This window comes from Lissotriton helveticus, chromosome 4_1 (assembly GCF_964261635.1).
Source record: "Lissotriton helveticus chromosome 4_1, aLisHel1.1, whole genome shotgun sequence".
Lineage (NCBI taxonomy): Eukaryota > Metazoa > Chordata > Amphibia > Caudata > Salamandridae > Lissotriton > Lissotriton helveticus.
This window is the reverse complement of record NC_136063.1, coordinates 1,468,411,873-1,468,424,629: the sequence shown is the minus strand read 5'-3', so window position 1 is coordinate 1,468,424,629 and position 12,757 is coordinate 1,468,411,873. Positions and strand designations below refer to the sequence as shown.

General features: G+C 43.3%; 1 protein-coding gene across 1 annotated transcript in view; it reads left to right on the top strand.

Annotated features, from left to right (window-relative positions):
* The window catches only part of LYRM4 (LYR motif containing 4), a 566,415-nt gene that overhangs the window by 225,510 nt on the left and 328,148 nt on the right, over positions 1 to 12,757 (top strand). The window contains exon 2 of the mRNA XM_078688054.1: positions 10,972 to 11,092. Within this exon, the coding sequence (XP_078544180.1) occupies positions 10,972 to 11,092 (121 nt within the window). The remainder of the gene's footprint in view (positions 1 to 10,971; positions 11,093 to 12,757) is intronic.

The window sequence follows — 12,757 nt, the reverse complement described above, 5'->3', positions numbered from 1 at the left end:
AACAAGTATTTCAAGCTACCGATCACATTCTGAAATCACGAATCGGTTATAGTGAGTTAAGTACTATGCATGAACAAGAACTGGTCCGATCAGCAGTCCGATGGATTACTGATTCTACCACTTTTCCAGACGAAATAGTGGCACAAATGTTTCTGAAAATGCCCCCAGCCGAGCAACGACTGGCGGGTATGTATATGATCCAGCACCTCATTACATTGTATGAGGGTCAACATTCTGATCCAGGTCCGTTACACGATGTCCTGAATGAGTTACTCCAGTATAAATGGAAAGGTTTAGGTACCGATTTAATTAGTGTCATTCTAGAACAGCGCCACAAATATAGAACGTTTTTGAACCCGTATTTTGTTCATGTCTCACCCCCAGAAAGTAAACCCTTTTACATAGACAGACAGAATCCGTTAAGAGAAGTACATCCAGTTAAGACAGACGGTGGTGAAATGCAACGAGTGTTTGTTTACACCCCGATCACAAAGATAGAACTCTTAGAGATGAAAAAATTAATTCCCTGTCATGATAAAGATCCAGCAGGGTTCCACCGAGAATTAAAAGACATGCTCCGTATGGGAGAATACACGTATCCAGATATCATTAAAATGTTAAAAGTCTTGTTGCCCGCAGGGGTATATGAGAAACTCAAAGAAAAAGAATGGGAGGTGGGAGAGAAAAAGATCGATTGGGCAGTTCTAGAAGCTGAAGACAAGGCACGAGTACCAGGTACCGGTCTTGGAGATAAATGTAAAGAATTACCAGAATTGTTAATACAAGTTTTACCCAGATTATTGACAACTAGAAAAGAAGACTGGGATGCAATCTCAGCCTGTAAACAGAAACAAGACGAAGATATTAGTGATTATTATTCCAGATTTGAGAAATGTTTTAGCATCAACAGTGGCCTCAAGACAAGTAGTGAGCCATACCCTCATCTTTTTGTTACTAAATTAGTCGAGAATTCAAGCCCACAAATTAAAAATCGAGTTTTGAAAGTCGAAAGTACCTGGCAAGCTAATACCCCGTCCCAGATGTTACAGATGCTCCAATACCACCAGAATAGAATCAGGGAAGAACAAGAACACGAGAGAAAACGTATGAAAGACACGAAAATGAAAGTACTAGTTGCACAATCCGTTCCTCAAGACAGTCAGAAGAGGGGTCCGAATCAAGCCAGTCATCCTGCAGCTCCCGTTAAAGGGAACTGCAATTATTGTAAACAGCCAGGTCATTTTATAAACGAGTGTGCAGTTCTGAAACACAACATAGCTACCGGTAAGACTAAAGAAAGACCACGTCCGCCTAGACAAGAACAAGTTTCACAGATTCCTCAGCCACAGAATGCACCACAGACAGTTACAGCACCGCAGCCCATCGCTGCAACACAGCACGTTACACAGCAGATGTACCAGTATGCACAGTCTGAGTATCCAGAGTACCAGCAGTATTCATGAAACAGCCTGGAGAGGGAGGTAGGCTTGCCTCTCATCGAGATACCTGTAGATCAAGAAGGTCCCTATGTTCACAGTCAAGTATTAGGGAAAGACAGAAAGTTTTTGATTGATACAGGGGCAAGTAGGACCACCATCAGTCACGCCGAAGTTCCAGGGGCTCCGCTCTCAGGCTCAAGAAATGTTTCCCTTGGATTTTCAGGAAAACCTATCGTAAATGAAATTTCAAAGCCAGTTACTCTAGAAGTAGGTCCATTGTCCCGCACTACTGATCTGTTACTTACTAAGTCATGTCCAGAAAATCTGTTAGGCATTAAAACACTGAAAGAATTAGGTGCAGTTATATGCTGTTCCCCAGAGGGAATACGATTGTTCCTACGTGACTTCAAGGGTCACTATGTATTACGAGATTTTGATCCCAGATTGTCCAATGTTCCGCAGCATCTATGGGCGCAAGGTCCAACTGATGTTGGCTTTATGCAAATCACACCCCATCGTGTGACTCTCAAGCCAGGTGTAGTCCTGCCACGAATCAGACAGTACAGATTGCCACCTGAGGCGGTAGCAGCCTTATCCAAAATTATTGACGAGCTCATGGCTCAAGGAGTAGTTGTAGAAACTGACTCCAATGTATGTAATTCTCCGATCATTCCAGTCATGAAACGTACTGATCCAAATGCACCCCCAGTATATCGATTAGTGATTGATCTCCGAGAACTTAATAAATGTATTATTCCCCAGTATCCAGTTGTCCCAGATATCTCTTCCCTGTTGACAGCCATTGATTCCGAAGCCTCATTTTTTACAGTCATAGACCTCAAGAACGCATTTTTTAGTGTCCCCATTCATCCAGACAGCCAGTTCCTTTTCGGATTTTGTTTAAATGGAAGGAGCTATATGTTCACACGAGCTCCTCAAGGTTTCACAGAAAGTCCTAGTATTTACAGTCAAGCACTCAAGAGACAACTAGACAACATTCACATGCCAACTGACACTGCCCTGCTCCAGTATGTCGATGATCTACTGATCACAGCCCGTTCTGAATGTGCTTGCGAGCGAGCATCACTTACAGTCTTGTATTTCCTAGCCGAGATGGGACACAAGGTGTCCCCTTCGAAGCTTCAATTCTGTGTCCAGCAAGTGGTCTACTTAGGACACTTACTGTCCAAGAGGGGTAGGCAGTTGACACCAGACCGTATTCAGTTAATAGCGAGTCTTCCTCAGCCCAAGACCCAGAAGGAGGTACGTGCTTTTATTGGCCTTACTTCTTATTGCAGACAATGGATTCCTCAGTATGCATTTCTAGCCAAGCCACTGATACAGTTAACGACACAGGAGGCAGCCGTATCGACTGTTCTCCCTTGGACATCTGAACATACACTCAGTTTTAATGAGTTAAAGAAAGCCCTATGTCAAGCTCCAGTTCTAGCAACACCGAACTACAGTAAGCCTTTTACACTTTTCGTCACTGAACGCGAAGGTACAGCATTATCTGTTCTCACACAAGATCAAGCAGGACAATACAAGCCCTGTGCTTATTTTTCGAGCACATTAGATCCTGTAGCCCAGGCTCTGCCTGCGTGCCTCAAGTCAGTTGCAGCCACAGCACTAGCTATCAGACAAAGTGATTCCATAGTATTAGGACACTCCCTGACAGTACAGGTTCCACACTCCGTGGAAGTTCTTTTAAACCGAACACAAACTCAGCACTTGACAATTGCACGTTTAACAGGTTATGAATTGACACTGTTCCAGCCACACATAGAAATCAGACGCTGCAACGTTTTAAATCCTGCTACACTATTACCATCAGTTACTTCGAATTCTGCCACACACGACTGTGTGGAAATAGTTAACATCATGACAAAGCCAAGACAAGATTTGACAGATATTCCATTTCCAGATCCAGACCTGACACTTTATGTGGATGGTTCATGTATGAGAACAAGTACAGGAGAACTAGTCGCCGCGTATGCAGTGACTACTGACACTGAAGTTATTGAAACACACCGTATTGACACCCTGTCCGCTCAAGCAGCAGAGCTAGTTGCTCTGACTCAAGCCTGCATACACGCCAAGAACTTGAAAGTTAATATTTACACAGATTCACGTTACGCATTTGGAGTTGTACACGACTTTGGAGTGCTCTGGCAAGAGAGAGGTTTCATGACTTCTCATGGAACCAAGATTCAGCATGGTCTCCTCATTCAGGCTCTGTTAGATGCAATACATTTACCGACATCCATTGCTATCATGAAGTGCAAAGCACATACGAAAGTTACTGACATTATTTCCCAGGGTAATGATCTAGCAGATCGCACAGCCAAGCTTACAGTTCAGACACCAGACATTCCAGTAAATAAGACACCGACACACACTCCAGATCCGACTACATGTATGACAGTTAAAGACCCTACTCAAGATGTCATAGATATCCAGTTACATGCTACTCCCGATGAAATCAAGAAATGGTCTGAACAAGGAGGGGTCCAGACAGGTCAGGGATGGGTAACAAAGGGTAGAGCCACATGGTTTCTCCCCGACTCTATGGTTCAAGTCATTATTAATACCGCACATAGTCCAGCACATTTAGGAGAAAAAGCTATGTTAGACAGTATCCAGAATATTTGGTTCAACAAGCATTTACGAGCTGCAGCCAAGCAGAAAGTCCGTACCTGTATGATATGTTGCCAGTTTAATCCAGGTAAAAGTGTCCCGGTGGAACAAGGTGGATTCCAGCCCCCTGACCACCCTTTTGAAGTCCTCCAGATGGATTACATTCAGATGGAGCGATGTCGAGGTTTCAAGTATGTCCTTGTAGTTGTATGCGCTTTGTCCAGGTGGACAGAAGCATATCCAGTCCCAGATTACACAGCCGCGACCACTGCCAAGCAGTTGGTTCGTGAATTCTTCCCCCGTTACGGACTCCCTAGAGTCGTATATTCTGATAACGGCCAGCCATTCTCCTCAGAGTTAATGAAGCATGTTTCCCTTTTGTTAGGATACCAGTGGAAGTTCCATTGTGTACGCCATCCTGAAGCAGCCGGTCTCGTAGAGAGACATAACCAGACTTTGAAAATCCGTATCGCAAAAGTTTGTCAAGAGAAAGGTGTAGACTGGCTAGTAGCTCTGCCAGTTGCTCTGTTCTACATGCGCATGGTCGCACATTCCAGATCAGGTCTGTCCCCGTATGAGGTCGTTTTCGGCCGCCCCCCTAACATGTGGGGTACACCTAGACCCCGAAGTATTACCGATGTTTCAAGTAATATGCTGACAGATTACCTAGCTTCCTTGATGTCTGCCCTCAACTCTTGTCGTTCACAGGTTGCCGCCGCATTTCCAGACAATACCGAGGTGGCACCGCATGAAATCGTTCCAGGATCCATGGTCCTGGTTCGCAATTTCGACCGCTCAAGTCCGCTAGAGCCTCGCTGGAAGGAGCCCCGACAGGTCCTCCTGGCCACCCGTACAGCCGTGAAGTTGGAGGGACGCAAAGGCTGGGTGCATCTTTCGCATATAAAGAAATTTTATGGACTGAAGCCAGTCTCAAAGAACATTTCCCAGGATTCAAAGGACTGCCAAAGTACTATTCTTAAGGACTGTCCCGCAAAAGACATTGCTACGAACCCTTCCCTGTTAGAGAAAACTCCGCAACAGGAATATAAACTCAAGTTAAGGTCTAGTAAAATAAGTCAGCCAGTTTGATTGTCTAAGTCCTCCCCTAGGTGAAACGGTTAGACTGTTTCTGACATGTATAAAATAGACCCCCATAGTGAGAGAGTTAGTCAAAACTCAATCCGATGTATCGTTTTTCTATGTTTCATATTATTTCTCAGTGTTATGATTTCCTGCACCAGTTATGCATTTTACCTGTATTTTCCAGTTTCTCATGTAAATAAGTCTTCCAATGCTACAGTAGAGCACACGTTTAGTGATCTGCCTCCTCATGAACTCTCTTACCGCCTCGCTATGCGAAATAATTCTTTCATCCGCATGTTACATTATTCACACCAGACCAGCAATGCCACAAATTGTTGGGTGTGTGGTCGACTCCCCCCTTTCCAGACACCGAAGGGAGTTCTGCCACTCTTTCCTTATCCATTTTCACATAATGGTTCGTGTGGAGCATGGTCCACGTTAACGTCATCCTCAACAGATATGTCTTTTCTTAATAGTACATGTTTCCCAGACAAGCAAGGTCTTCCCCACAGAACAGGGTTAGATCTAGAAAATGAAGTATACAATTTAGGTAATTATTCTTCGAATTTCATGGTCCTGAATGTTCAGTCTGATTCCACTCCAGACTTACCTGCTATTTCAGTACTACCAGTCAAAGGCGAATTATGTGTTAGAAATAATGGTTCCGTACATGTAGGACATAGCGATTGTACTACTATTGTCAAGTATAGTGACAGTGGGAAATCTATTTTCAAAGCTTCACGCCATTCTTATTTTATTTGTGGTCAGACCGCATATGTTCGTCTGCCCCTCGATTGGGAGGGAACCTGTTACATTGCCTTCCTACTGCCACCAGTTTTCCTAGCCCCATCTGATTATCATAGAAACACACATCTAGTACACATTAGACATAGAAGGGAGTCCCCCATTGTCGATTATACTGAAACTGCTCTAGAACAGTATACAGCTTTCAATAGAGGTTTCTTCTTCTTTATAGGACCTATCCAGAACAGTAAGCTAATCCGTAGGTTAACCAGAACCCTTGAAGCTGTAGTCAATGAGACTGCCTCTGCTCTAGGTAACTTAACTGAAGAGCAATCTGCTATGAGATTTGTCGTTTTACAGAATCGTCTCGTCCTTGACGTCATATTGGCCGATAGGGGCGGGCCTGTAGAGTCATCGGATCTAGTTGCTGCATTTTCATTCCAAATAACGCGCCGTCTGTTTATTCAGCTATAACCAGACTCCATAAAATTGCCCATCTGTTACACCAAGATCCAGGCACCTGGACATGGTCCGGTTGGTTCTGGAATATAATTTCCGCTTGGGGATGGAAAGTCTTGTCCTTTCTAGGTATTGCAGTAGCGATCATATTCAGCTGCTGCCTCTGTATACAATGTGGCCCTGCGATTTGCGGCATTTGTGCTACCTCTTGTATTCCTAGTCCCAAGTCCCGTTCTAAATCCCGTTCCAGGATAATTCGAGACGAGCAAATGATACTGTATGAAATGATAGATGGTATCATGAATATTGATGTTTCCTGATGAAACGTAGTGACAAGGAGGGAATGTGGAAAAGTAAATTTTGTCATGTTCTGTGTCCCTACGAGTCATCCATCATATGTTATCTGTGCATGATTAATATGCATATGTATTCCCTATGTTCGATTAAAGACGCAATTACAGTTGTGTCCACCTCTAGTATGCCAGTTTTCAGTTCTCGTGAATACTACGAATATCAGGCCTATGTAAAGCTACGTTGCCACGTTTCTCAGTGTGCACGTTATTCCATTGTAAAGTCCCCGTTTCTAGGCCTCAGAAGGGCCTGGACACCAGATTCAGCTCCTGTCTCCTGTCTCCTGAAGCCTCGCTGAGGAGCGATACAGCCCCCACCTGTATCCTCGACCCTTCACTTACTTCCTGCCTCGCAGTGCCCGGCTCAGCCTGGCTCTGCCTCTGAGTCTGCCAAGAGTATGTTATGATTCCAGTTATCAGTTCAGTCCTCCTTCTCTGCATTCCTAAAGCTACTGAATCGCATCAATAGTTTCCGTCATTGTCTAGCCTTTACGTCTCCACGTTAGAGAAATACTGCATTTTAATGGTCATTTCATATTCTTCATCACGCACTACATATAGAATAATGCATGCTCCAGTCTTAGAGTCCGTTAGCCTCTCCTCTCCTGACTCTTAGTTCATATCAACATGTTCTCTAAACATCAGATACTAGATACTGCTTAGGTACATGTCGCCCTGACTCTCCAGACTTCGGTCTCTGCTCCTAGCACAGAGTTCGAAGCCCCCAGCTTCTCCTAGTAACACGTCATCGCCAGTTTGCGCGCACCATCAGGTTAGAGGTCCCGGCTCCTCAGGTAGCCCCCTCCATGGTTTCCGCCCCATTCATGACATATTCTGTTACGTTTGCATCACATGTCTATGTATACGCCTCTGTTACACCCACTTTCACCCTTATCTTTCGCGACTGCTACTGACCACACCCACTGCTCCGCCTATCGTATGTATTGTAATGCAACTGTTTTAGTATATATGATCGTGTATTGTTATTAAATGTGAGCGCGCTCATCCCAGATCCAGCCCCAGCAGCTGCTGGGCCCTGCCATCCTATTCCTATGCAGGTTGTCCTGTTCCTGTCCTTTATGCTGTAATAAACCTGCAAACTCCTACTACCTCGAATCTTGACTCTTATTTTATTGAGCTATCTGTTATTCATTTATGCATTCAAAAAGAGAGGTATTATTTATTTATTTACCACAACCTCTTGATGATACTCCATTATTTATACGTTTGTAAGTTACACTTCTTCTTATATTTATCGGGATCTTTATTGCATCCGGGTCATTTTGGAGGGCTGTGTCATCTAAGACTGCTTGAGCTTCTATTCTAGCTCTTTCCTTTTCGTCGTCACTTTCAGTCATTTTTGCTGACAGATAGTTTGCAGAGCAAGTTGCAAGAAAACAAAGATTAGGTGCACACTATTTTGGAACACTGTATCCTTCAACGTTGACTAAACCAAAAACTAATTCATAGGATTCTCCTCCTACTAAGTTTTGGCGGATATTATCCTTTCACCCACTCCAGACATCTATTGGAGTTTTTACGGGAAAAAAGGAGTCTGTGTGAAAAGCACGACTGAGTTACTCTAGTATCTAGCGTTAAATTATCGCCTTACCAAACGTTGGGCGCCATGTAGTGTAGTTCCTATATTCCCAATAGGCTCTGCGCATTGGAATAACATAAACAATAGTTTAGACGTAGGACTTAGGTCGACTAGGTCTCTATTGAATATGTTAGACTTAATTATGAATGCCAGCTAGTTCTGAGGTCACTAGAAACTTTCTCGAATTCACAAGAAGGGATTCGTTTCTGACAACCGCATAAACATGACAACTTTGCTCCCTCAAGAATAAGGAGTATACCTCCAGAGTCGCGGAAACAATAGATAGCTATTTTACTCAGTCAATCGTGCATGCTTAGTTTCACCAGAAGTGCAGAGAAACGGGCGTTTTCAATAAAAGAGGTTATTTATTGAACAGTCTTCTTTCTCATGCAAGAGAGGTGAATTGCTACAATCGCAATACTTGTCATAAAGTAAAGTGCGTACAGTAAAAGGAGTACTATAAAATAATACTGTAAAAGCATGGTATGGTTTCTAAGCCATACGTTGTTTAAAATGGATAAATACATACAATGATAAAATAATGACTAAACGTACTCAACTGGTGCTTCTAAGATACGCCTACCCCGGTGTACCTAACCTAAGCCTAGTACATGGGAAGGAGTAAGTGAGATGTAGTTTGAGTTGAGATAGTTTCTGCCAAGAATCTAAATCAAGAATTCTCTAAGGGCCTAATCAGCTCCGTACCTTGGTTATAGAATGAAGGAGGTCTTGTATCTCTCTCTCAGGACTCGATCTCCCAGCAACCCGCAAGGGTGACAGGGAAACACTGGTGCTGGATTTCTCGGCAGGAGTAAAGACAGCGTCTCTCTCAGTGCGTCAGCGGGAAGGTCGTCTTCCTTCGGCACTTGCTACAGCAGGGCGTCGGGCAAGTAGATAGTCGATCTGCTCCAAACCACCATGTGTCTTGCTAGGGCAGATGCTGGTATATTTATACCTGGAAGGTGCAGAGTTTGACGTAAGGTTGGACATAAGCCGTCACTAAGAACTCGCAGTTCTTTCAGGACTCCGGGAGTTCTAGGACAAATCAATACAGAAGCAGGGGGAATTCCCGGGCTGCTGGAGGCTTGGTTTATCTAAGAACACGTTGTGCTTTCTAGGAGTCTATGGGAGTAGCCTTGCCGTATTTGGACTGCATTGGCTATGTCTTAATATGAGTATGATTCTTATGCCTATAAGGATATGATTTGATATAACCACATAAGGGCATAAATCGGGAATATTTAACTAGAGTCCTAGATTCGTCTACAACAGAATTTTCAGTCACCACAGTCTCTATGCATAGCCCTAAGCAGGAGGGAGAGCAGGGCCCAACTTTTAACGTACTTTATATTGATTTAAATATTTTATGTATTGCTAAAGTATTTGGACACACAGCTGAGTTATTATATTCCAAATCTGTTTTGTTTTCTTTGCATATGAAATTCTATCTGTCACTTTCATACAAGACTTTGAATGTTAAGAACCCAGTGCGACTGTGCCAATACAACTTGCTTGTGCCCCATTTTTTTATATGATACACTTTGGTTGTGCATTTTCTCGTGTTTCAAGAAGTTCCTTTTACAGATGTTTGAGGGAAAAATCTCCTTCTTTACAGAATGACCCAATGAGGAATTTGGTATTTTGCTCTCTCTAAGGGATTCACTCAAACAAAACATCTGCCATTATTTTAAAATTTCCACATGAGCAAATATTCCTTTAAGACGGGTTTTTGTGGGTGTTGTACGGTGGGTCTACCAGTAAACATTGTTGAGCACCCATAAATGTGCATGGTTGTTGATATATTCACACACTTTTAAAACATATTTTCTCACTTTGAAAACACTTTAAATGTACTTCATTCAGGGGCAAAGAAATCCATTGGGGTTCTAGGAAAAGGTGTTTGTGGAGAGGAAAAAATATTTTTGCTCCATGAAACAAAACAAAGTGCAAATGCTATTTAATTTCAATGGCTGTTTGTAGAAATGGCAACCTGTGCGTTTCCTTGTGCATCAAGGGACATGAATATGAATACTCCTTGGACTTTACAACACCACTTTCCAAGCAATACTACCAGAAGCCTTTGACATCTTCTGAACTTTTGATATTTCTGTATATTGTAGGCTTTATCCTACATGAACACATTTTTGACTTTTCGAAAAGTGGCCTATGCGAATCTAGCCATTAGGTGAGAGGCTTGGACACTTCATTTTTGCTCCGTTGCAACTCTTTCATCACAGCCCTCAAGGGAACAGTTTGAAATTGAGAGAAAGCTAAAAGATTTGGGCTTCAAAGTAAAACTTAAAGCAAGAAATGCAATAAGGAGTTAAAAAATCCACCTTTGGTGCAATTTTAAGATTATAAATTGAATTATGATGGAGAAAAATCACTGGCATGCCCGAATTTCCACCTACAGAGCAAATTCTTGACTTCTACCAACCCTTTGTGAATCTTGGCATCAGAGGACAAAAGTCACTACACAGCTGAAGAACGTTTTACATACTTAACTTGTAAGAGGTTTTTATTAGCTAGTAATCAGATCACAACGAACATTTCAAATTACAGAATGTCTTCACAGAACTGTTTTATTGTAAATATTGATGAAAGGTAGTATTGACGTTTAACCATACATATTGTTTTGTCTTCTGTGCTTTTTCCCCAGGACTTATGCTATCAGAAGAATCAGAGATGCCTTCAGAGAAAATAGAACTGTTACAGATGTTCAGGAAGTGCAAAAACTGGTCAATCAAGCCAAAGAAAACCTGGCAATGATTAAGCGACAGGTGAGAAGGTTTATGTGCAAATTGTCATGTTAGCATGTGCCTACACTGAGAAGCAATGAAAACAGGGACGATCCTACTTGTAGATTGGGTCTTTCTAAATGTGTTGAATTTATAATGAATACATCTCCAACTGAGATTTGTTAAATTGCCTGAAAGGTGTCCAGTTTGAACTCTTCCCTACAAGTGTGTCTGCCTAAGTGGGTGTCTTGCAAAAGTCCCAGACATCCTCTTTGGTTTTTTTGGGGGCCTGGAGATTGGGAGAGGGATGATTTAGATCTGTCAAGGGAATATTGTGGTTGGGGAATATGTGTTTCTCTCATGTTAGGAGTACAACTTTGTAAGAAATTCTATTTTAATCTTTCGAGCCTTCATTGAAATTGGTTTCAATACTTGTGGCTCAGGTACATTTCTGTTCTTTCAAGTGATGATTTCCTGTAGGACTACATAGACATTCTCATCAATCAAACAAAGCTTTCGAACTTGAAAGACTTGTTTTCTGAATTTGAATTTGAATTTAAAAACATTTATTGAGCGCACTTTTACCGAGCGGTTTCTTGGCGCTTTTCAAATTACGAGCGGCAACAACAGCAAGAGGGGGCTAAGCAGCGAAAGCTTGGGAAAAAAGAAAGGTTTTAAGGTTCTTACGGAACTCGATGTAAGAAGGAGAAGTGCGGAGTCGCACAGGGAGAGAGTTCCAGAAAGCTGGGGCAAGGACCGCAAATTTTGTTCCTCCAGCTTTCTTCTTTTTGAAACGGGGAGTGATCAGGAGTGCCATATGGGTGGAACGAAGTTCTCTACCCGGCAAGTAAGGCTTGATGGCTGAGCATATAAACTCAGGAGCGGTGCCCATCCTGGCCTGAAAGGTGAGGCAGCCAAGTTTGAATAAGGCTCGCTCTCTCACAGGCAGCCAGTGTAATGCCTGCAGTAGAGGAGTAACACGGCGAAATTTGGGCAGGCCATGGATCAGGCGAGCGGCCTGATTCTGCACTAGTTGCAGGCGGTGGATGGCGTAGGCCGGCGCGCCATTATAGATTATGTTACCATAATCAAGGCGCGAGAGCACCATTGCCATCACGATGACTTTTAATGCTGGGAGGGAGAAGAAGCGGGAGATCTTCCTGATTGTCCTGAGGGAAAAGAAACAGGAGGACACCACTGAACTAATTTGGGAGTGAACCGAAAGTTGTGAATTGAGAAAAATCCCAAGGGTTTTAACTTTGGGGACAGGGAGTGGGGAAACACCAAGTGATGGGGGCCAATAGGAGGGAGACCAGGGACTGCAACCACCTCCGGTCAAGACCAACTCCGTCTTGTCCGGGTTGAGTTTGAGGTGGTTGCAGTTCATCCAGTCCTGAATGAACAGCATAACTGTTTGAACATTCAGGGCGGATGAAGGAGAATGGGAAAGGTTGAAAATTAGCTGGAGGTCATCGGCGTAATTGAACACCGTGACCTCGAGCCGCTGCAACATAAAAATGAGGGGGTAGATGTATAAATTAAACAGAAGAGGGGAAAGTGAGGAACCCTGGGGAACACCGCACAACACCTTACGGGAGGCAGCAGTGAAACCGGCAAAGTGGACCGCCTGAGCCCTCTCGCTCAGAAAAGACTCGAGCCATGAGAAGGCTAGGCCCTCTATGCCCGCCGCCCTGACACGGGTGAGGA